Raw genomic sequence first — 25,215 nt, 5'->3', positions numbered from 1 at the left:
GAAGTTTATGAGTGTTGCAAGATGAAAATTAATGAAAGCTGAAAGAGACCAGTCTCGCAAAGGCATCTACATAAGAAAGGTAAGATCTGAAACTGTATTACTAGCACTTCTTGGGTTTATTGCCTCTTTAAGATGAATCGCGTTTGTATTCCTTATTTGTAAGTCACCTTAAAAGTGTCTGCTAAATAAATAAATGTAAATGTAAAAGAGATATGTACACACCCCAACGCACACGCTCACATTTGCATGAACTGTCAAGTAATTCACTCCAACTCCATTAATTTATTTCCAAAACGGCAATGTGAACATGGCAGTACCATCAGCAAGAATAAACCAGAGAGTACTGAAACTGTGCTGTGACGAACTTCACTGCTTAAAACATGATAAAGGGATGGTTTGAGATAATGTCTTATTATTGCCAAACGAGAAAGGGAGAAAGTATCCATGGAGACCAAAATATGGAGCTGTAAACAAGAAGGTCATGATGTCCTGTGGAACAAACTACACTTCTATATCTTATTCTCTCGGATGGACTATGGCTATTATCAGACTGCAGGCATATCAGGTTTTTCTCAAATCAGATCTTTTCAGGCAGACTGTCCGCACTATTAATTGCAAGTGTTACGGAATTGTGTAATTCTGTATATTATGTTTTGATTCTGTATATTGCGTTTATTTGGTTTATTTTGTTTGTTTTCTGTTATTGCTATTTCTGTGTGTGTGTGTGTGTGTGTGTTCTCTTTGCTCAGCTGGTGTTAAGTAGGATATCCTGTAATCAGTTGCGCCTCTCTCTGCCGGGATTGGATTATGACGATTGATTGAGGGTTTAAAACCATCTTTTCCGCTTCCTGAAGTAGGAGCTGTTGCAATTCCGGGCCGGTCGCACTTCTCCTGTCTCCTCTCCAGCCGCCAGACCACCATAACACGTGCATTATTTTCGATTCCGTTAAATTCTTTTCTTTACAGTGATGGTGTTCTGTAGGGTTGACCTGCCCTTTTCTTTGAAATTACGTTCACTCTGTTTTTGTTAGTGTAGTTAGAGTAATTTGTTGTATTTTGATTTTGATATTTTGAGGGAAGTTATTTTGCATATTTTTTTGTTTATTACCCGTTTTGTTTGTTATTTTGGGCCTTGGGTCTTCCTGAAGTTTATGCACCCACTGGTTTATGTTATCCTGGAAATTCTCAAATGTTTATTTACTTAATATCTTCTTTTCTTTAATCTTAATAAAACGTTAATCATTTTTCTTGAACCTTGAATTCAGTGGTTTATTTTTGGTCTGACGACTGGGCGGGGGGAGGCATTTTTCTTTCTTTTTTTATTTATTGCGATTTAACCTAGACGGATCGTAATACAAGTGATCAAATTAGATTTGTGTGTCCAGACATAACCAACCTATCTGCATGGGTTGCTTTGGTAATGACGTAGGCATACCCACATATGTGATGAGGCTTTCAAAACGGATGCAGAAAAAATGGAGGTGCATCATCTCGTTCTCCAAATTAGCGCCTTGTTGAGTTGTGATGCAGAACTCCTTCATCACAAGGGAAAATGCTGAAATCTTTGGACCATTTAATTTTTTTGTGTCACGTTAAAAGTGACGCAAAAGACAGTTCTGATTTCAAGCAGCCAATGTCCAGCAGCCACTGGAATTGCATTTTAATCTACATCCGTATGTGGTTTGAAACAGATTTTAAATAAAATAAGATTTCATGTGTTTATTTTTGTTTGTTTGTTTGCTCTTCAGACTTTTAAAAGACCATATTGACAGATTTTTTCTGGCAGTCTGAACATGGCCTAAATGACTAATTGTTTATCTGATCTTGATATTGCTCCTGTTCTTTGTGTTTCCATAATTTGGCTTTTTCCAAGCAAGTCACGTTTCATTAAACTCTAGTAACATGGCATTTTTATGGCCAACAGTGCATTAATTTCAGTTGCTTTGGGGTTAAGTATCTTGCTCTGGTGCAATGGCCCCTTTTTACACCTGGTTTTAACAAGATAAATACAGTAAAAAGCAGTTTCCAGTTCATCTTGAAGGTCCTTTTTGATTTGATTACTCAAACACAAGGGGTCATGAAGGATACCCTTCAAAAAAGTTTGAGAAATCTTATAGAGAATGTGAGAGTAGAAAGAGAGTAGGGAACATTTATCTTTCAACTTTCCACTCGCTGTTTTTCCAGGTAGTTTACAATGAATCAATGCAGAGAAGCCACTCAGACAGAATGAAAAAGCACAGTTCAAATGATCTCGCTCCAGACTAGCCAAAACATCTGACATGCGATAATTGAACATCATCAGACAGACTATTTTACCGCAGAAGTAATTAAATTGCATGCTTTTTTAAAATATCTCTCAATGATTGCAACAGCTGGTTCAGATTCCCGCATTGGGTCATGTGGGTCGGATTCGTTCACAAGGCTCAGGTGTGTTTTGGTCTCATCACATAAAATGTTTTGTGGAGTTTGTAGAGTTTTTCCAAACAGTTGATCCCTGATTTGATGGGAGTGTCTTTGCAGAACTCATAACAAATATTGTACTCTTTGTCTGAACATCTTCTTGAACTTTAAATGTTTGAAAATATGCTCTTGTTTTCACAGCATTGCCATAGGACAGGGGTACTCAAGTTCGGAGGCCAAGAGGGCTGCATTTAAACCACATAAAATGCAAAGGGCCACAAACTACAACTTGGATCGCAAAACTTTTATTTAGGCCTAGTTAAGACAATATTTGTAGTATTTACAAGTACTTACAAGTACTTACTTGTCCTTTAATGGTTGCCCTACTTATAGTGTCACTGAACATGAAAAAAAATGTCATTAAAAAGGATTAATAGTTTGTCTTGCTGTACTCTTAATGCAACAATGCATTCACTCTGAGTATGAAAAAAAGGCTCAAATGCATAAGGAAAAACATTACTGAGCAAATAAACTTAAGAACTGATGAAAAGAAGTCCTTTTTCCTAGTGAAAAGTCTGCATTGTTATCACAAGTAATTTCAGGTCTGGCTGTTGCTCAATTTTTTGATACTTTTTATACTCCATTGCACCGTTTGAATACTTTTTATAGTGCCTATTTATACTCAGGCTCGCTTTACAAAAGTTTCATTATTATTATTATTATTAATTTAAACTAAGACAGAATCCAGAATCCTTTTTTGTTCAGAACAGTCTCGCAAATGAGAATGGGAGCGCTTGCTTTACATTGACATTACGTTTTACATGACATTAAGAATAAAAGTTTCTTTTTTCATGCTGCTAAGAAGACCATCGGGCACTTACACATTGCAAAGATTCAGGAGTGTCAACCGCATTAAATGATGCAGAAATAAAGTTATTTATTTTGTTGTTGTTTTTTAAGAACACGCACAGTCTCAAGCATTTGATAGCGTGCGCGAAAACAGGTGTTCAACACGTGCGCACTAGAAAGATTCATTCTTGTCCAGTCTCTGAGCTTTTTCGCTCCAAAAACATATATAAAATGTCTTTGTAGAGTTGCTGGTATCTTTAATTCCCTCACACGAGCGCTCATCAACACGGGTGGCTATTGTGTTTGTTGTAGTTCCGTTTTCTCCGTTTCTTTTCACACTGTGAAACAATGGCCTGTTTCAGTGTTGACACCTTGTGGACAACTAAATTAGTGCACAAACTATTCAAAGCGCACGTGCAAAATGCATCATGTGCAGTGTACACGGAAGAACCGAAGTAATATTAACGGTCAGTTTGAATGGTTTGAATGCAAATTATAATAACAATACATTAATATTTAGCATGACGTGGGCCAAAAATTTAATGCTGACGGGCCGGATGTGGCCCGTGGGCCGCCTGTTGAGTACCCTTGCCATAGAAGAACCATTTTTGGTTCCCCAAAGAACCTTTCAGTGAAGGTCACCATTTTAATAATATAAAGAACCATTTTCCACTATAAAGAACCTTTTGTGCATTTGAAAGGTTCCATAGTTGTTAAAGGTTCTTCGTAGAACCATCAAAGGGAATAAAGATCTTTATTTTTAAGAGTGTAGATTTTTACAATCCCAAGTTAAAACAATTCGGCTTAAGTGTTTGTTCATATACTTAACCCTAAGTAAGAGCAACAGTAATATCAATGCTTGTTTTAGCAAACACTGTGAATGAGAAACAGTTTTTCCTTGAGATGCTTTTCAAAACAATGTGTGTTTGAGTTTTTGACAATCAAGATGTTTAACTTGTGACAGTAATAATCTGTTCATCTGCAAATGGGAGCTCACTGTTCCACCATGTTTTTGCTCAAGGTGAAGATAACAACCATGTCTGTCTTTTGCTGACTCCAAAAAAAAATGACCACTTTGTTATATCTGGTAAAGCTGTTTACAATCCTCACAATATCTCTTGTTGTTTGTGTCTTTTTTTGTGTGTGTTTACATCATTTATGTCTTTAACTTTTAGACTGAGTCCTCCAAAGCCAATCAGCAATCAGATTCCCTCAGAGTGTTGACTTTAGGGAGAAACTGTGGCCATGATCCTAAATGACTGCTGCTTAATCTAATGGTAAAACACACTTTTTGGAAACTAATACTAATTTTCGGCAGTAACAGTTTCTTGTCTTTACATTGTAAAATCTCTGTGATTATGCGTAAGTAGAAAACTGGGTTTATAATTCAGTTTTCATATTTCTTTTAATTAATGAATGTGACTAAATTGTTTTCTTATCCAGAAACAATATAACAGAATTCCATTAAGAATAAAAATAAAGGTTCTTTATTGGCATTGATGGTTTCATGAAGAACTTTTAACTAACTCCACAAAAGGTTCTTTATTGGGGAAAAGTTTCTTTAGATTATTAAAATGTTCTTCACACTGAGAAAAAAACGGTTCTTTTAAAGGGGACCTATTATGCCCTATTTCACAAGATGTAATATAAATCTTTGGTGTCCCCAGAATGTGTCTGTGAAGTTTCAGCTCAAAATACCCCACAGATCATTTATTATAGCTTGTCAAATTTGCCCCTATTTGGGTGTGAGCAAAAACACGCAGTTTTTGCATGTGTCCCTTTAAATGCAAATGAGCTGCTGCTCCTGGCCGCTTTCCAGAAGAGGGCAGAGCTTTAACAGCTCGCGCTTCGGTTTCTCAACAACAACAAAGCTGGAGAATCTCACGCAGCCAAAATGATGATTGTCAGTAACGGTGTTTAGCCTTACATTGTTGACTCAGGAAGAAGCTACAACTTTTAGAATGCAACTGGAAGTTTCTGAATGGTTAGTGGATAAATTTATGTAATTGATGTGGAGTTGATTAAACTCATCGACTAGCATGGGCCGTCATGTTAATCTTTTGTGCAAATCCAGTGTTGAATTGACCCTTGTTTGTGAAGCAGTCCGGCGTAAAATGACGGCATGATAACAACACTCTACTACAACAAATCTTCCTCTTTTCTAAAGCAGCCCAACATGGCCTCACCCCCTTTTTTTTGCATGTTCCCGGCGGCAGGGTTTATGTAAATTTTGGGGTTTGTGATGTCACCCGGGAAGAAGCTTGTTGTAGTCCCTACCAGCCATTTGTTGTAGTCCTTAAAAAGAGATTTCTGTAAAAGAAAATATCTCCCTTTGCATTGAACTTTGAGTGTCGTAACTTTGCAGATGTTGTTTATGCTCAAACTCTAACTAAAGTTAAAAAAGTGAAATTATAATCAAGGACCCCTTTAAGAACTGTTCACTTATACCCCTTTTCCACCAGCACAAACCGGGTGCTAGTTCAGAGCTAGTGCTAGTGCCAGTTCGGAGTTGGTTCAACTGACGAGCCTTTTAAGAACCGGTTTGCTTTTCCACGGGCTAGAGAGCCAGCACAGAGCCAGGTCTTTTGCCACTGTATACGTCTCATTTTTCACAGCAAAGCTAGCGTGCCAGCGCCAAACACACCAAGCTTGTTCGAGATGCATCAGCTTCTCGCAGAGCGATCGGCGCATGACATCAAAGCACCGCGAGAACAATCCAAAAGCACAAGGAATCGTATGCTCTACAAACGCTCCCGCAGACCCGCGGCACTCAGATGTCACCCGCCAATGGGTCCACGCTGCTCCGATGCATCTCGAACAAGCCTTCCATCAACAATGGCGGACGTTTCGCTACTATTGACGCTCATGGCTTTGCGAACCTACATCGGCATCCAAACACGGCTCGCCGTAATTTGTATATAGGCAGAGATTACAATCAAGCTGCTATTAGCCCCTGACACAAACAGTTCTTACTTCTAGACCAGCAATGTTATGGTGCTACTTACGAACCACTTTTCCTGGTTTGGAGCTGGTGCTTTGGGTGTCAAAAGACAAGAAAAACTGATTTGAAACTAGGCTCTGGCTCCGAACCAGCACTTAAACTGCCTTGGTGGAAAAGGGGTATTAAAGGTTCTTTGAGGAACTCAAAAAGGTTCTTCTATTGCATCACTGTGAAATCCCCCCCCCCTTTTATAACCTTTTATTTTAAGAGTGCAGCAACAAGCAATGGCCGTTTCCATTGAACAAGAAAATGCTGCGTTACGAAATGCAATCAATCGCAAATCACAGGCAATTAGAATCAGTTTGGATGAGATCTCTGAAAACACGTAAAACACTGACAGTAGGCTACCTTATATTTTCATGACGTCCGTGATGCTTTTCCAGAATGAAACCCACAGTGTTGTTTTTTCTGCATGCAGAGACATGAAAAAAAACAAAGAGACAGAAAGAGGTGTTAAAATCCACGAACTTTTTTTTTCTTTTTTTTTTATGCATCATAGAGATTTGTGTGTGTAAAATGAACACCAGTGTTTATGTCTATAAATAACTGAAAACAAAGAAGACTTTCTTCACACAACTTTACTCATTCAGTATGAGTATTGGTTCAGAATTACCATTTCTGTTCTTAAGAAACCATATAATACAGAAGTCATAATCTATCTCTGATTCTATATTCAGTATTGTCTAATAATTTCAACGACTTATAAGATGGAATTACCTTGTCTGGTGGCATTTTTTCATTTTTTTCATGTTGGAAAGACTCCTAGGGACAAAAAAAAAAAAGATGATTCACTTTAGTTCTACTTTATAACAAGCAATTTAACTTTAACTATAAAACTTACTGTTTTATTTGTTTCAGGTCCCAGAATCTCAGAGTAAAAAGTAAAAATAGTAATAGTCATTTTAAATAAATCTCTTATCTTCCCCTCAGATTCTTTTAATTTGTTCCTCTGATATAACCCAAACCCTGTAGGCAGATATTATTAAAACTTTAGCCATCTGTTTCTCTCACAAAGTAGATGAACTTTTCAGAAATCTGATTATTCAGTTTAGTAAGGTGGTTTTGTGTATTTCTACAGTGTTCATTCAAACTTAGCATGTAAAAATGAAAACAATGCATTATATTTATGTTGATGTCTGAAAACCCCAAACAGAATTAAACATTTTCATGGAGGACATTTGATGCATGTTATCAAGTTTAAAACTTTTTTTATATAATCTGTTGCCATACGATTAGGAAAAATCATGAAGCATCAATCTGACACATCAGTGTTAAGTGTTTTAAACTACTAAAAGGGGTCTTGAGAGGGGTCAAACAGAACAGACGTTTGGTGTTATTTTCAATGACGGACATAGTTGGTTGTGATTACATTTATTTGACTAATGCATTTATCGAAGTTACTGATAACGTGGTGCTTCAGTTTTATACAGTTGCCATGGAGATAAGGGCAGGCAGTATTGTGGTAAAAGGTTCACTTTTGGAAATTTTAGCGGCGCCCAAACCTCACCTGCTCTTCTGTGAAACAAATATTTAATCCAAAGAAATGGTCACTATGACCAAAAACAAAATAATAACTAAAAACACTGGTTTAATTTTAAAAAAAGTACATTGCTAAATGCAGTCAATATATTTCTTTCTGTCAGCATCAAACCAAGTTGATTAAGCCAAGTGTTTAGCTGTATTATTATGAACACCTTGAGCATCAACAAAATTGTTTCCATCAGTGTGTGGATAAACAATTAGCCAAATTAATGGTTCGTAGATTTAACAAAATACCAAGGCCTACCATTACCATAATGTTTTGGATATGGTACAACAGTAATGATTTGGCATAGACCTATATCAAAATACGCCGTTACCATCTGACACTCTATTACTGTACTGTGCGGTACAGCACTTTTTGTCAGGGAAAAAAACGTTATTGTCTTACGACTTTTCTCTCACTTTTGGTTTCTAAGTTGTCCTGTTCAAAAGTTTTCTGGTTTTATTTAAAATCTCGCCAAATTTAATCGCTCTGTGTCTTTGTCTACCTGTTCTTCGACGCTCGCATCTTCTTAATCTTTCGCTCCCTCAGACAGTTCAGCGCGCGGGAACTCTCTCCTCCCGCCTCCAGCACGCGCGTCTCCCCACCGCTCGGCCCCGCCCCCCTCCGCACTACATCAGCTGACCCGAACTTTTCTCACCCGATCAGAAGACAACGGATCAACCTATACGAACTCTTCCGCGGGTCTAAACTGTCCATTCAAGGGTCCCTCCTCGAGCTGATACCGCTGTCCTGTCCTCTAGCTGCTGGGGGTTTCGGGTGAGCGAGCAAACGGGCGCGTCGGTGATGTCATTTAGGTCCAAGACTTGCTGCAGGTGGGTTTTTGGAGAAACCAGTAATGCATTTATTAGCGAAAATATATAAAGCTATGAGTCAAAAAGAAGTTAAATTAAAATGTATTTTGCTGGCGTATTCAGATTATTTTATAGTGTTGTGTGTAGAATTGTTTTGTTTACAAAAACAATAAATTATTAAAGCCCACACCTCAATTTTTTAATGACTTAAAGGGTTAGTTCACCCAAAAATGAAAATTCTGTCATCATTTACTCACCCTCAAGTTGTTCCAAACCTGTATGAATTTCTGTCTTCTGCTGAACACAAAATACGATATTTTGAAGAATACGGGTTACAAAACAATACCCATTGACCTCCATTGAAAAAAAGAAAAGAAAAAGGAAATTAATACAGGTTTTGGAACAACTTGAGGGTGAGGAAATGATGACAGAATTTTAATTTTCATGTGAACTAACCCTTTAAGTCGTTAAAAAAAATTGAAGTGTGGGCTTTAATAATTTATTGTTTTTGTATCTGTCTCACTTGGTCTTGCTATACTGAAAATGCTTTAAGCTACTTTATGACTATTATGAGCTTATGAGTTTAAAAAAAATGAAAAGCTGAAATCGTTAAAAAAAAAAAAAAATCTGAATATTGCACTCTAAAAAATGCTGGGTTAAAAACAACCCAAGTTGGGTTGAAAATGGACAAACCCAGCAATTGGGTTGTTTTAAGCCAGCGGTTGGGTTAAATGTTTGACAAACCTGCTGGGTAGTTTTATTTAACTCAACTATTTTTCAAAAATTACTGTACTGTACAAAGTGTGTTGGAAATGAACATTTATTAATAGGCTATGTTTAATAAATGAACATTTTATTAATACATTTAATGAATAATAATTAAACAATAAGCATTTTTTAAATTGCTTATTAATAAATGTTCACCTTTTGATTATTATTGTTGCCTCTAGTAACTATGTATCTGATTTTTAATTTCCAACCTATTTTAGGTTCATTTTAAGCCATCCATATAGTAATTTTTAAACAGTAGTTGGGTTAAATAAAACTGCCCAGCAAACATTTGGTCAAACATTTAACCCAACCGCTGGGTTAAAACAACCCAATTGCTGGGTTTGTCCATTTTCAATCCAACGTGGTTTGTTTTTAACCCAGCAGTTTTTAGAGTTTTCTTCCCTGTCTTTCTCTCTCTTCACATCCCTCCATTTATCTCTTAGTATGTCGGTGTAAGACTCTTCTGTGTCTAAAATCTGTCAAGTGCTGAAGGATGATGCCCTCGACGGTCGGTGTTCTACTCTGCCTCCTTCTGGCTGTGGTCAGAACTGCAGGTAAAACCCTCTTGAAAATGTCCACTGGGTAACACAGAGTACAAAAGATTATAAAGCTGTGATTATTTCAGTTGTTTCTGTAATGCAGGTGAAAGAGAGAGCAGCCAGACACATTTCTCAAGGGTGCATGTGAAAGATTGAGTAGACGTGTGGTGATTGTGTGTGTGAGTGTGTGAATGCATTAACAGTGTCCTGCGCTGTGTATGACAGGACTGTGAGTTTCATTTGCGTCTCTGAGTTGGACGTAAGCTGTTACGTTAAATAAGTGTGAGTGAGTATTAGCATGAGTGTGTTTTGGTGTACAGTGGTGGTACCATGGTACAGTATCAGAGGTAATACCATGCTACTGTATAATTATCATTTTAATAATTACATATCATTGTACTGTAACGATATTGTAAGAATGGTACTAGTATAATAGTATATAAAATAACACTGCTGTTACCAATGATACCAAATTCTCTGGTTTCAATGAAAGAAAATACATCACCAGAATATTTATCTGAAACTTTTTGCAGACATGCAGGGGAAAAAAGTAGGCTAAATTGTGCTCACAATCTACTAATTCATTCCCTCGATTTGCTAAATCATGCGCACGATTTAGCAAATCGAGGGAACTAAATAGTAAATCATGCGCACGATTTAGCAAATCCAGAGAATGAAATAGTAAATCATGCACATGATTTTGTAAATAGAGGGAATGAATTAGTAAAACGTGTGCACTATTTAGCAAAACGAGGGAACAAAATAGTAAATTGTGCACACGATTTAGTAAATCGAGGTAACGAAATAGTAAATCATGCACACGATTTAGCAAATCGAGGGAACGAAATAGTAAATCGTGTGCATGATTTAGTAAATAGAGGGAAGGAAATAGTAAATCATGCGCACGATTTAGCAAATCCAGAGAATGAAATAGTAAATCATGCACACGATTTTGTAAATAGAGGGAACGAATTAGTAAAACGTGTGTACTATTTAGCAAAACGAGGGAACAAAATAGTAAATTGTGCACATGATTTAGTAAATCGAGGGAACGAAATAGTAAATCATGCGCGTGATTTAGCAAATCGAGGGAACAAAATAGTAAATCGTGTGCAGAATTTAGCAAACCGAGGGAACGAAATAGTAAATCGTGCGCACGATTTAGCAAATCCAGAGAACGAATTAGTAAAACGTGCACACGATTTAGCAAATCGATGGAAATAAGTAGTAAATCGTGCGCACGATTTAGTAAATAGAAGGAACGTATTAGTAGAACGTGCTCACGATTTAGCAAATCGAGGGAACAAAACAGTAAATAGTGCGCACGATTTAGCAAATCTAGGGAATGAAATAGTAAATTGTGTGCACGACGTAGTAAAAAATTATTAAAACATACACACAATTTAGCAAATCGAGTATCTTCAGTAATCTGTGTGTGTCAGTGTCCAGCAGGGAGTTGCAGTGCTCCATGTGGCCTGTGGGGGCGCTGCATCCTGTGAAGGCTCATCTGGAGCGCTTTGAGGCAGGGAACGGGCTGTGCGGCCAGAGAGGGCGGAGCTAAAGAGACCCATGTGATTTCCGTAGGAGAAGCCTCCAATAAACAGGTATAAGACGTCTGTCCGCTCATTGCTCCTGTTGATGTGCACACGTCCCGCTCAGGTGTCCTGTCTACAGGTGACGGTGGTGTTGAGACCTTTGACCGTCTCTCAGCCCATCAACCGGCCGGTGATCCTGGTGCTGAGCTCCCAGCATGCCATGCGCTGGGTGTTGGAAAATGAGGGACTGCCTCACAACATCAATGTACTGGTGCAGGTGTGTGTCAATTCACTTGATCACATGACTATTATAGTTTTTTTAATTAATATTTAATACTAATACTATTTATTATTAATGCTATTTGTATTAATACTTTTACTGTTTATTAATTTTTTTAATGTAAAACAATTTACAAGAAAATGCTATTGCAGTCTTTCTACTTTTTTAAAACAGAATGGCAGCACAGCTGAAAGGTTTGTTTGAGCTGCGCCCTCTACTGTACAGGCGTAAATATGCATTTCCTTCAGAGTGAGGCTTATTCATTTCACTATTGTTGTGAAAGGGACTTTATATTTGCCAAAAACAGAATTTTTTTTATTAAAAAACAAATAAGCAAGCCCAGCCCAGGTGAGAAAAAGTAATGCAAAAGTAACGTAACACATTACTTTCCATAGAAAGTAACTAAGTAACACAATTAGTTTCTTTTTTAGGGAGTAACAATATTGTAACACATTACTTTAACAGTAACTTTTCCCAACACTAGATGTTTACCTGCTCTCCCAGGTGTCTCTCAACTCCACGGCCGAGTCTTCGAGTATGTCCATCCGCGTGACGCAGGTTCCGTCTCTGCCGCGGCGGCCTCGAGTCCTGCTGCGCTGGATTCTCCAGCGACAAGCCACCGTCTCGTCGCTCACGCACACTGTACGCGCAAACCGTGTTTACCTTCGTCTGGGAGAGGGTGAGAACAAACACAGACATGCAGGATGATACTTTGCGATAATATTCATCCTAATGCTGTTCCCAAACCGTCTGCAGATCCCAGCATGCCGAGCGAGTGCCGCCTGCGATCTCTCTTTCTGTCGCAGAACTATTTGGCCTCAGAGATGCAGGAGCAGGACGTTCATGGCTGCACGTTGTCACACGAGCCCGCAGAGATTGAGGTCCACATCATCCGGCTGTGGTCGTCAGGCTCCAGTCTGTGCGGGTGAGTTCAGATCTCAAGCCTGTGTGGAAAAACTCTCAAAATGAGATGAGAAGCAGAAACTAAAAGAGTGCAGGAGGTTCATGGGAAAGATTTTTCTTAAATAAAATAATAGTAGAAGTAGTAAAAAAAATAAATAAATAAATAAATAAAGTGAAATATAAATAATAATAATAAAGTGACTAATAATAATATAATAAAATTGTTTTAATAAAATACAATTGTATATATGTATATATATATATAGGTAATTCAATGTTCTTTACATAAATATTTACATACAATTATTTTATGTATTCTCTTATTTAAATTGTACTTAATTTATACGTAAAATTTCCATAAAATTAAAAAATAGTAGTCATAAAAAGGTACATAAGAAAAAAAAAACAATAAAATAAGGAAAATTATAATAAAACAAATGTTTTATAAAATAATATATAAATAATAATAATAATATAGTATTTCATACATAATGATTTTATGTAGTTTACATACATTTTTTATGTACATTTATTATTTCAAATTTATGTAAAATGTACATAAAATTAGTATTGACAAAGTACATACAAAATAAAAATAACAATAAAAAGTAAGAAATACAATTGGAAGTAATTGATAAATTAATTAAAATTAAATAAAGGTATACACTAAAAGAAAATTAACAGGCATACATAAAAAGGACAATAATAAATAAATAAAAATAAATGTTTTAATAAGATAATATATAAAAATTAATAATATAACACATTTGGACATGATGGCAATTCAAAGTACTTTACATAAAAAAATTGACAAAATTATGTGATTAACATAATTGATTGATTAGCATAAAATATATAAAAATTGTATGTAAAATAAAATATTGTAAACAAATTTGTACTCATAAAAGGGTACATAAGAAATAAATAACAATTAAAATTTAATAAATACAAATTAAAGGAATTGATAAATGTATTAAAATTAAATAAGGGTATACTCTGAAAGGAAAATAAGAAGCATATATAAAAATGACAATAATAATAACTTGTATGTTTTATTATAATAATCCAAATAATGCATTGCATTTCTATTCATTTGAATACAAATGCAAGCTTCTTTTTTCTACATTTAAACCTTTTGATTCCCTACCAACGCTCCATCATAACAGCATTGCTGTTTTCTTATTATTTATCAAACTCACAATGATTCTCTGTCATAATCGTCATCCCGTCACAGATGCTGTGAAAAATAAATCGATGATCAAAGCCTGAAAACAATGTCATCTCTGTCTCAGCTCTTTGCAGGTGGAGGTGTCCATCTCTCTGCTGCCCCCAGTGGCTTGTTCAGGTTACCACAGGATTGTTCTGATCCTCAGCAGTGCGGTTTCAGTCAACTGGGCTTTGGTTGCTTCAGAGGTCAGAGGTCACGTCAGGGTCTATGTAAGGCAGGACTCAGAACTTCATCAATGTGTATTTCTAAACTGTACGCTTTTCCAAACACTATCTTAAGTTGTGTCTCTCTCTTTCAGTCATCCAACAGCGTTAGTCTACCGTACCGAACTCAAGCCCCCGACCTCAGCATGACCAGCACCGTGACCTCTGACCTCCACAGCACCCCCGACCTTCTAGAATGGGCCAATCAAAATGGCTTTCCCAAAGTGACCTCATACTCCGAGGCTGATCTGGCCAATCGCTTCGTGATCAAGTTAAGAGGAGATGGAAAAAGTGGGTGACATTTTTTTTGTGCAGTATAAATGTGCACTGTGTGAGATGTTGTATCCCGCAATGCAATGCATGAAGGTGATTTTGTGCTATTTGGCTTTTCATGATGTGTTGTTTCAGACTAGTAGAAAGAAAACACTTACAATGCTTACACTTTTTTTAAATGTTTATTTTATTAGATTTTTCAATTTCAATACATATCTTTAAAGCCTGTGAGTTTTTTTCCCCCACTTCAGCATCACTCACACACACCAAAACTTACAGTTTTATTCATATCTATATTCTGAAGGTTTTTACTGAGGGGTTTGTTCATATATCATTCCCACTGATTTATAGAACATTTTATTCCTAAAAACTTGGAGAAAATGTGTTTTACTGTCTGTTGACAGTATTTTCTGATTTATAGAGTGATGAAAAGAGATATCAAAAATCCCTTCTGTAAAAACCTTTAACTCTAATATGTCAACAAAATCAAACAAGAATTTTGAACCAGGCTTTTTCCAGTGTTCAGATTTATCTTTCTGGAAATGTGTGCAAATCGGTGCATAGGTATTTGCATATTTAAACATAACATTTCAGAAAACTTGTAATACAAATTTTTTTTGCAATTCTTAATAGAATCAATCAACTGCAGATATATAGTGATGTCTAATAGCTATTTAAATGACCCTATTCACCTGTGATTTCTTTAATTTAATATTTTATTTCCAGTGTGATGCATGAACCAGCCTTTTTCTTGACTCAGATTATTTGATCAAAGTTTCCAGACAAAATCACATTCAAATGCAAAATAACTATTTCTGACATGATAACTGGACTCCACTTGCACAACATAATGAGCTCATGTGACAAGAATGGTACATACTGCTGTTTTAAATGTTTATCAAATATTGTTTAAAAGAAAGTATTCAGCTGCCTATGTAGACAGTGAGGTCGCTCACTGAGGTTTGTGACAAAGCATTTTTGTGATGCTCAGGCCCTGAGGTGAGGCCTTCAGATGAGCGGCAGCAGGACAATGTCATCAGGATGGACAGAAGCAGAGAGGCGCTCAGCTGGCAGTGTGAGGACGGAGCTCTTTCTGTTACCGTGGATACACAGATGCTGCAGGTAACCATGTTCTAAAGCGGTGAAAAAATTCCTTCTTTCTTTCTTTATGCTTATAAAAGTGAAAAAAAAGTGCTTGTTCCACAAAACATGTTAAAGCTATTTAAGGTCAGTAAGATTTGTTTTTTACTTTTATTCATCAAGGATGCATTAAATTGATAAAAAGTGACAGGAAACTATGGAAACTTGTTTCCGCTATGGAATACAAAAATAAAAAAAGGCTCTTTATCCCACAATTCTGACATATTATTCTCACAGTTCTCACAGTCTTTTTTCTCTGAATTCTTTTTTGTTGTTGTTTGAAACCATGGAACATAAAAATAAGAAAGTTTATTATTAGGTTTTTTATTTGTATTAAAAAATAATTGTATTTTAATAATGAGATTTTACTTCGTAATTGCCTAGTGCATATCTTGCAATTCTATGTTTATATCTCAAAATTCTTTTATATATATTTTATATCTGGAATTTCTGAAAAAATATCAATTACTTTTTTTATTTTTTTTATTCCATATTGGAAACAAGCTTCCATAGTAAAGACATCTAAAATGTATAGATTTCTATTTCAAATAAATGAACTTTCTATTCATCAAAGAATCCTGAACAAGTGTATCACTGTTTCTACAAAAATATAAAGCAGCCCAACTGTTTTCAACATTGATAATAATCAGAAATGTTTCTTGAGCAGCAAATCAGCATATTAGAATGATTTCTGAAGGATCATGTGACACTGAAGACTGGAGTAATGATGCTGAAATTCAGCTTTGATCACAGGAATAAATTACATTTTAAATTATATTCACATAGAAAACAGCTATTTTAAATTGTAAAACTATTTCACTGTTTTTACTTGTTTGTTTTTTTTTTGCTTTTTTTTTTGTTAAAATAAATGCAGCCTTGGTGAGGATGAGATACTTCTTTCAAAAATATTAGAATCTTTTATTGAGCTAAAACTTTATAACTGGTGTGTATTACTCATATTTTATATCACCAAGTTTGACTAATTGAATTGTTCGAATACACAGATTTCGCCAGTGACGACAGTGACCCTTCGAGATCGTGACTGCAAGGCTGAATTTAACGGAAGCCATTTCCTGTTGGTTTTCCCGGTCATTTCCTGTGGGACGGAAGGAGAAATGGATGGAGTGAATGGAAGAGTTCATTACACAAACACGGTGAGAGAGAGACATTATTAAACTTAATAATAATAAATATGATTATATAAATTTTAAAATTACAGGAAAAACTAATTCAGTTTAATCCAGCGTCAGTTCATAGTTACTACTGATTTGTCAAGATCCATAAAATGATCATAAAATGGCACTTCAGTATGATTTTTATGATTGTTTCTGTAACTAAAACTGACCTGGGTCACACCGTCTCGCTGTCTCTTGTTAGTTTGTGTGGTTGTATATGAAGGCATCAACGTGTCAGCTGTAACCACAAACCAAAAACAGATGACCCAGGTCACACCGTACCTAATCCAGCAAAGCATTATCAGATTTGGAGATGGGAACATCTTCAAAAGAAAAAGGGAAGAAAGGTGCATTTCTTACTTGTATATACTTGAATTGTGTTTTTAAGGTGTTCCTGTGGAAACAAAAACCATCTGAGGGCTTGAACAATGAGACGGACTGGGAGGGTTTGGATGTGACAAGTCCGCTGACTGTTCATGTGAGTGTGTTTCAAACCCTAGTGCACAGCCTCTCTGTCTAAATGAGGAGCATTCAAACTGTGATGGAAACTGGAAGCTCATAATTGACTAAATTGTAACATTAGATGGACAGAGTGTTTTGGGTTACTTTTATCAAATGTTTGGGGTTGATAAGATTTTTTTATGTTTTTGAAGGAAGCCTCTTCTGCTCAGCAAAGCAAAGCATTTATTCAAAAAATACAGTAAAAACAGTAATATTGTGAAATAGTTTTCAGTGTCACATGATCCTTCAGAAATAATTCTAATATGCTGATTTGATTATCAAGAAATAGTTTTGATTATTAGTGATGCAATAACAGGTTAACCTAGTGATGAACAGGTTAAGTAAAAATATAATGCTTATGTAAAACAATGCAATGTGCTGCTTAAAATTGATCACATTCCACAAAAATATATTTATTAGAAATGTTTCCCTTTTTTATTTTCTTAATATTTTGGTCTTGTCTTCCAGTACAAATATCTAAACATTCTTACATAAAGATACATGAACTTGAGAAGAAAAATGACTTAAGATATTAAAGGGTTAGTTCACTCAAAAATGAAATTTCTGTCATTAATTACTCACCCTCATGTCGTTCCAAACCCGTAAGACCTTCGCAACCATTGAAACAATGTTAAATCAATGGTAATGTGTCAGTGTTAACCGCATTAAATCAACATCACTTTTGCACCCGCAATTAATGTTGAAATGTCAACAAAAACTCAATGGTAATGGCATTGAATCAATGTTACAATGTTACATCATGCTTGCACCTGAAATCAACTGAAAATAAAAGAAGACATAAATCTCTCAGGATCTCAGCAGAGGATGATTAAACAACTCCAAAAACAGCATTACCAGCTTCACTTCTATTTCTGTCATTCATCTACAGAAATTCTTTTTGAGAATTAACAGATTAGATGTTTAGATGTTTATGTTTTTTTTTTTTTATTTAGTGTTTCATTTAGTTAGGCAGTTCAACTATTGGCTTTTTATGTGAGTGTTTACCAAAACACATAAATTGTTGCAAAGAAAGCCAGAAACAAAGATGATCAGGTAAAAAATTTAGAAAGAAAAAAATCTGAAAGCTTTTTAAATTAAGTTTATTTTTCTGACCCTACTGGTAGATATTTGTTGTCTTAAGCTTAAACTCACTTTTTTTTTCTTTTTTTTTTCAGAAAACAAGACTTAATATCTTATGTCATTTTGCTTTTGAAGTAAATTTATGTTGATTCAACAATGTTTAGATATCTGTACTCGAATCAAGACAAAAATTCTTAGGAAGAAAATCACAACTTTTGTAGTGTTTGTGACATTATAAATGTCTTTACTGTCACTTTTGATTAATTTAAGGCATCCTTGCTGAATAAAAGTATTAATTTCTTTCAAGACCAGTTTGTATTTCATTTTGATTGGCTGATTTGTACATTTCTTTTCCTAAAAGCCGCTGCACTAAATGTGTGTGTATCATGATGTTTCCTCTGGTGTGTTTCTGCTCAGATCAGCTGTGATTTGTCTCTGTCCATTCACACGAGTCCAGCAGACATGACTCCGTCTGTCAGGCCCGAGGAAGCACTGCGTCTTAGTCCGGCAGCGGCCCCTCCCTGGCTGCCGAGAGCCCATGCATCTCCGCTGCTGTCCATGGAGCTGTTTGTGAGCGAGGCCTACGAGAAGAGACCCGTGGGGCCCTGCGTGATCAGCGCGTACGACCGGCTCTATGTGCAGGTCAGTGCTTTCAGCTGCGGCACTTCTTGAAGGTCAGAGCAGATGATAGATGGCACTGGAGTTGATAACGTGATTAAACCAACTCAAGGACCCCAGACTGCTGTCGCCATGTGGAGCTTCCTCTCGTTTATATGTGAATGAAGGCCACCAATGGACAACTGCAAACATTCCTGGAATAACAAACTGTTTGTGTGCAGCTGAGTTTCTGTGAAAAAAACTCATATAAAGTCAAATGATAACAAATAATGCCAACAAATCAAAAATATTAGTTCAGAGTCGGCTAAGACTGTAGACAACCAGCACTTAGCAACTAAAAATTATGAAGTTACAGACAATAATTAAATATGAGTAATTAAGAATAGTAAAGATAAAAACTAAACCTAAAAATGATGTACCGATAGTGTTTTATTTTTAAATTTTCTATGGAAAAAGTGAGATTGACAAGGTGGGTTTTAGCACGTTGCTATGTGGTTGCTAGGGTGTTGTGGGAGGTTGTTAGGCTGTTACTCTGGGGTTTCTAGGGTGTTGTGGAAGATTGCTGGGCTGTTGTTATGTGATTGTTCTGGGTGGTTGTAAGGCTGTTTTCTATTATTTCTAAAATTTTTGTCTGAAGAATAAGTGAGGTTTCTAAGATTGCTAAGGTGGGTTTTAGCATATTGCTATGTGGTTGCTAGGGTGTTGTGGGAGGTTGTTTGGCTGTTGCTATGTGGTTGCTGGAGTGTTCTTGGTGGTTGCTAGGCTGTTGCTATGTGGTTGCTGGGATGTTCCTGGTGGTCGCTAGGCTACTATGTCGTTGCTAGGGTGTTGTGGGGGGTTGCTAGGCTGTTTCTTTGTGGTTGCTAGGGTGTTACTGGAGGTTGCTGGGCTGTTGCTATGTGATTGTTCTCGGTGGTTGCAAGGCTGTATTCTATAATTTCTACATTTTTTTCTGAAGAAAAAGTGAGGTTTCTAAGATCGCTAAATGTGGGTTTTGCATGTTGCACTGTGGTTGCTAGGGTATTCTGGGTGATTGCTAGTCTGTTGTTATGTGGTTTCTAGGCTGTTACTATGTGTTTGCTAGCGTGCTGTGGATGGTTGCTGCTAGTCTCTTGCTATGTGGTTGCTAGGCATTTGGTATATGATTTCTGAGTGTTTGGGTGGTTGCTAGGCTGTTGTGGGAGGTTGCTAGGGTAATAGGGGAGGTTGCTCAGCTGTTGCTATGTTGTTTCTATGTGATATCTGGGGTGTTCTGGGTGGTTTCCAGTTTTCTATTATTAAGTAGTATTTTCTGAAGAAGTGAGGTTCCTGAGATTGTTAAGGTAGGTTTTAACATGTTGTCATGTGGTTGCTAGGCTGTTCTGGGTAATTAAGAATGATAAAGAAAAAACTAAAACCAAAAACTAAAAATAATAAAAATACTACAAATAATAATGTTTGATTTGTACTATTTCCTGAGTACTAGTGTGGTTTCTAAGATAGCTAAGGTGGGTTTTCGCATGTTACTATGTAGTTGCTAGGGTATTCTGTGTGATTGGTAGACTGTTGCTATGTGGCAGCTGGGGTGTTCTGAGTGGTTTCTAGGTTGCTGCTATTTGGTTGCTAGGGTGTTCTGGCGGTTTCTAGGCTGTTGCTATGTGGTTGCTAGGGTGTTCTGAGTGGTTTCTAGGCTGTTGCTGGGATGTTCTGGGGGGGTTTCTAGACTGTTGCTATGTGGCTGCTAGGGTGTTCTGGGGGGTTTCTAGTAGGGCTGCGCGATTTATCGCACAATACGAAAAATAACATTGAACTTTAATGCGATTATCGCTTAAACACGATTTTTAGTGCGATTATGAAATCGCAAAGGCTGCGATTATTTATTTATTTTTATGCGCAGCTTGTCAATGAAGTATGGCTCCAAATGCTAATCCATCTGAAAGCACTGCGAGTTTGAATCGCTTATAATGTACATTTGAAAAAGCAACACGCGTCAAACATCTTTCCAGACATGAGAAGCATTTATTAACATCTTGTCCAACAAAAGACAGCATTTAATAACATGTTTTTACTCCAAACTCACTTCATAACGACAGTTGAGCGTCCTTCTGTGAGATGATGTGGCTTCTTACACAGAATAAGGCAGTCGTGTGTTTATTAGTCATGTTTAATCAATCAAAGCGTTTAAATCTTCTGTCTATTCAGCTACAGCAACATGATGCTTATCTTCTTCTGCGGCAGGGCATATTTTGAGTTTCTGCGCAAGAGCACCCTCCAGCTTTCAGATCGAGAAGCATTTACTACTGATCAAAGAGCCGTACAGATCTTACAAGCTGCGCATTAAATAATCGCAGCCTTTGCCAAATCACGTGCGATTTAATCGCGATAAATCGCACAGCCCTAGTTTCTAGGCTGTTGCTATGTGGTTGCTAGGGTGTTCTGGGCAGTTTCAAGTTGCTTTCTTCCTGTCTAGTGTAAAAACAGTCCTGCAGTGTTTGATTAACATCATTTCTCTGTCTCTCTGTCAGATCTCAGTGGGTTCTGGTGCTGCAGAGGCTGTGGAGCTCCAGTCGTGTCTGGTCTCTCCTCTCTCAGATCCACAGGCTCACAACGGCTGGTCCATCATCAAAGACTCCTGCCCGTCCGACCCCTCCTTCACACTTCCCGACAATGAAGCCCAGGAAACAACAGACAGCCCAGAAACTGACCAAGAAGAGAGCGATGGAGATGAAGATGAAAAGACAGACAGGAAAGACGTCAGAAGACAGTCTCGGCCGCTCTCTCGCTGGAGACAGACAGGGAGCCGCAGCGGAGACGAGAGAGCGAGACGGTTTAAAGACAAGAGACCCGACAGATTCAGAGCCAGGAAACCTGAGGAACGCAGACGGAGGAGAAGGGATGATGAACGCGAGAGCGCAAACACGCTGCGCTTCAGTTTCGTCCTGCGGCCGGTCTATAATAACTCCATTCAGTTCCTGCACTGCCGGCTGCGTCTGTGTGCGGCAGTCGAGGGGCCCTCAGGGGCCGCTGCTCGGATCTGTGCACAGGGGCCTCAGATACCTGCTCTGACACACACACATGCTTCTCAACAGGTACTGTTTGTGTCATTACTTTATATGGGACATGACTGTAATACAAGACAGTCTGCTGTGAATAATTGCTAGTCTGATTCATGAATAAATGACTCTCATGACTCTTTTCTTTTAATGACTCCCGAAACAGTCTAATAACCCATGAGATTTGAATCACCAAACTACTCTCTTAAAACTCACTGAAAATAAATCAATACTGACGGGTTGTTCATATGACAATGTTTTATTATACAAATTCAGAAGTTTTGTTGTATTCAATTATACAAATAAAATATGTTACCAATTTGGTATTGTTTAGTACATAATTAGACCAATAGACCAATGAAATTAGACCAATTTCTCTTTCTCCTACAGTGTGAGTACAGAAATCTGTCTCGGCCCGTATTGGTCACGTATCCTGTTGGGTTTCTGGCTCCCCCTGCTGGTTTGTGGACATCAATGCAGCACTGTATTTTCATTCACACAAACCTTTTGCATTAATTGAAGTAACACTTGTGTTTGTTCTATTTGTGTGTGTGTGTGTTTCAGGTAAACTCGCTGAGATGTCGAGACAGACTCCCACACACAGCGGTGCGTTACACTTGCTTCATTCTGTTACTTATGTCACATTTACACTGCAAAGGTGGTACAGAAGCACTTCAAAAATGGCATTTAGGTTTCTTTACACAGGTTGTTTAATGATGCTCAGAGGTGCCAAAAATGCATTTACACAGCAATTGTAACTGTATACTTTGGTACTAGGAGCTGGGGTGGGTCAGAGCAGGCATAATTTAGTCTGACTTTTATGCAGCATTGCATCTTTAACTTTAACTTAAGCAGCCTTAACTTGGCTGTGTAAAGATGCCTTTACACTCTTCAAATAAAAGTTCTTTATGGCATAATTTCTCTAAAAACGTTCTTTGGGGAACCAAAAATTGTTATTCTATGGCACTGCTGTGAAAAAAATTCATTTATATATTTTAAGTCAATTCTGAGAATTGTTTCTAAACATATTCTAAATGTTAGAAATGTATTGCTGAAACACATTACAAAGACTGTGAGCTAAGCAGTACTGAATTGTGGAGTTAGACTGTTAAACAGTTTTTCACCAATTCTGTGTTCAGGATTTTTTGGGCAGGGCTAAAACGGTGGTTCGATGACGCACTGGAGCCACCGAGCATGGCCCCGCCCCTAACACGATAATAATTACAGTGTATTAGCATCAGTGGCTCGCCTGTTCAGTCACGAGTTACTGTCATTACCCTTAGTTACTACAGCCTACATTTTGCGATCTTTAGCCTCCTTGTTAGAGCGCCCGCCTCCCATGGCAGCGGACCCGGGTTTGAGTCCTGCTTAGAGTGAGCAGTTCAAAAAGGAGGGGTTAAATATGCATCAGTATGTTGTTCGACTCAGACAAGTAAGTTGAGAGAGACGGCATTTTTCTCGCGAGTGGGCGTGGTTTCAGCGCCAACAGCGGACATGCCCCCAGCATTTGAGAGCAAAGAATACTGCTTATTTTTTTAAGATTTTAATAAATTATTTCATTTATTTGGCCTTTTTTTTATCATTCAAATTTGGCTGGGTGGTTAATAACACATTTTTCTGTAACAAACTCAGAACACATTTTAATATTGCTTTTCACAAACTTTAAAGAGTATTATAATTTGTCATTTTGGCTAATAATTCCCTCTTCAATTAAATTGTCATAGACTATATTATCCACTTTATTTCGCAAAGCGTATATTTCCTGTGAATATGCAAGACTTCTGATTAATTTGCTGCTATCGTTAACTAAAGCTTGGTCCACATGTACACAGGTATTTTTATAATAACGTTTTTCCTCTGTTTAAAAAAAAAATCACGTCCATATGAGAATGCAAAAACACGCTATGAAATGCTGTCAAGAGCATTCTAACCAACAGGTGGCAGTATAACCCTAACTGTAAAGCCATGCTGACCAATCAGAAGCCTGGAAAAAAGGATATTACTGGTTCTGGTTCCGACGTCACAAGCCAAAATATCTGGTTTCACCGTCTACACGTCAACACTGCAACCGGAGTTTCTAAAAATCATGTGGACGAACGGTTAAACCGCATAGAAAAGGCTGTGGTTTTGATACCCGTGTTTGTGTGGACAGGGCCTAAGAATAACAGTAGACAACTATTTGAGTACCAAACCAGTGTATTTAGCCTATACATTGAAATAATGTGATAACAAACAGTAGTTTGAAGTATCAAGCAGTATAACAGACAGATGAAAAATGTCTTTATACAGAACGTTTTACATTGTGGTTTGTTTGTGTTAAGGAGCAGACGAGGGTCCTGTGCTGGTGGTCATGTTCGCGGCGTTTGTGCTGGGTTTGTTCCTGATGGGGGGGCTGTGGTGTATCTACAGTCAGACTGGTACAAATGTGCAAACCCTAACATGAAATGATTGTCTAACGTTTTTCTACATGATATCTGGTTATTAAAAAACATGTTTGTTGGTTGTCAGGGAGGCGTGATTTGACCCAGAGAGATGGTATTGTAGAGACCACGGGACAGAACACCAGCTTCGGAAACCGTCCGACACTGACGAAGCAAACCAGCAGTTTCCACGAGGCGAACTAAAGATACAATACAATTGTCAATGTGACAGAATGAACTATCATGTGATTTCTGCTTTTGTTTAAAGCTGAATTTGTGTATCACTGTTCTGAGGTGCTTGTAGCCTAACTATGGGACCTTGTTTTGGCCACGGAATAAAATAATAAAAAGGTAATTGCGACTCACAATCTGTAGATAAATAAACTCTGAATTGATATAAACGCACAATTACATTTTTTATTTCGTGGCAGAAACAAGTTTCCATTTGTAGGCCTAATGATTTTTACTTGCTGCTTTTGTTTTGCTGCTAATGTAACAAGTTATGTAAAACAAAGATCTTATAGATTTGTGCTCCTTAAATGTTCTTTATTTAATTTTCACTCCTTTAATTGTTTTAATGTAGTGTATTGTAGTCCTTACGTAAGTGTCAGTATTAAAGAAATAAACTCGGACACGCAGACAGTAAGGGTTGGGAAGGATCTTAATTATCATTTGTACTTGGACAGTTCTGGACATCACTTAAAAACAAAATATAAACTTCTGCTGAGATCTTGAGAATACAGAAAAACCTGTTGAAGTACTGTCACAAAGCTGAAATTTTACAGTTGATTTTCTCATAAACCTGTTGCATTACTGTATTTGTTATTGAAAGTCATATCATGAATATCAGGACGATTCTTGATCATTTGAAATCAGTTTGAGTTCTGTGTGACATACTTGAATTTAAAACTATATATACAGTGGTGGTCA

General features: G+C 37.1%; 1 protein-coding gene across 1 annotated transcript; it reads left to right on the top strand.

Annotated features, from left to right (window-relative positions):
- The first annotated feature begins 7,489 nt into the window (after nt 1-7,489).
- On the top strand, nt 7,490-24,931 carry engl (endoglin, like). The gene is given in 18 exon segments (XM_051886666.1): nt 7,490-8,608; nt 9,802-9,912; nt 11,340-11,422; nt 11,424-11,501; nt 11,572-11,709; nt 12,217-12,391; nt 12,469-12,637; nt 13,908-14,052; nt 14,142-14,337; nt 15,311-15,441; nt 16,464-16,613; nt 17,023-17,112; nt 18,633-18,857; nt 21,338-21,901; nt 22,256-22,325; nt 22,430-22,471; nt 24,187-24,282; nt 24,374-24,931. Coding segments are annotated over 17 exon segments (2,529 nt in total). The 5' UTR covers nt 7,490-8,608; nt 9,802-9,851; the 3' UTR covers nt 24,490-24,931.
- Nucleotides 24,932-25,215: the final 284 nt, after the last annotated feature.

Source organism: Ctenopharyngodon idella, chromosome 3 (assembly GCF_019924925.1).
Source record: "Ctenopharyngodon idella isolate HZGC_01 chromosome 3, HZGC01, whole genome shotgun sequence".
Taxonomy (NCBI): domain Eukaryota; kingdom Metazoa; phylum Chordata; class Actinopteri; order Cypriniformes; family Xenocyprididae; genus Ctenopharyngodon; species Ctenopharyngodon idella.
This window is presented reverse-complemented; position numbering and strand designations above follow the sequence as displayed.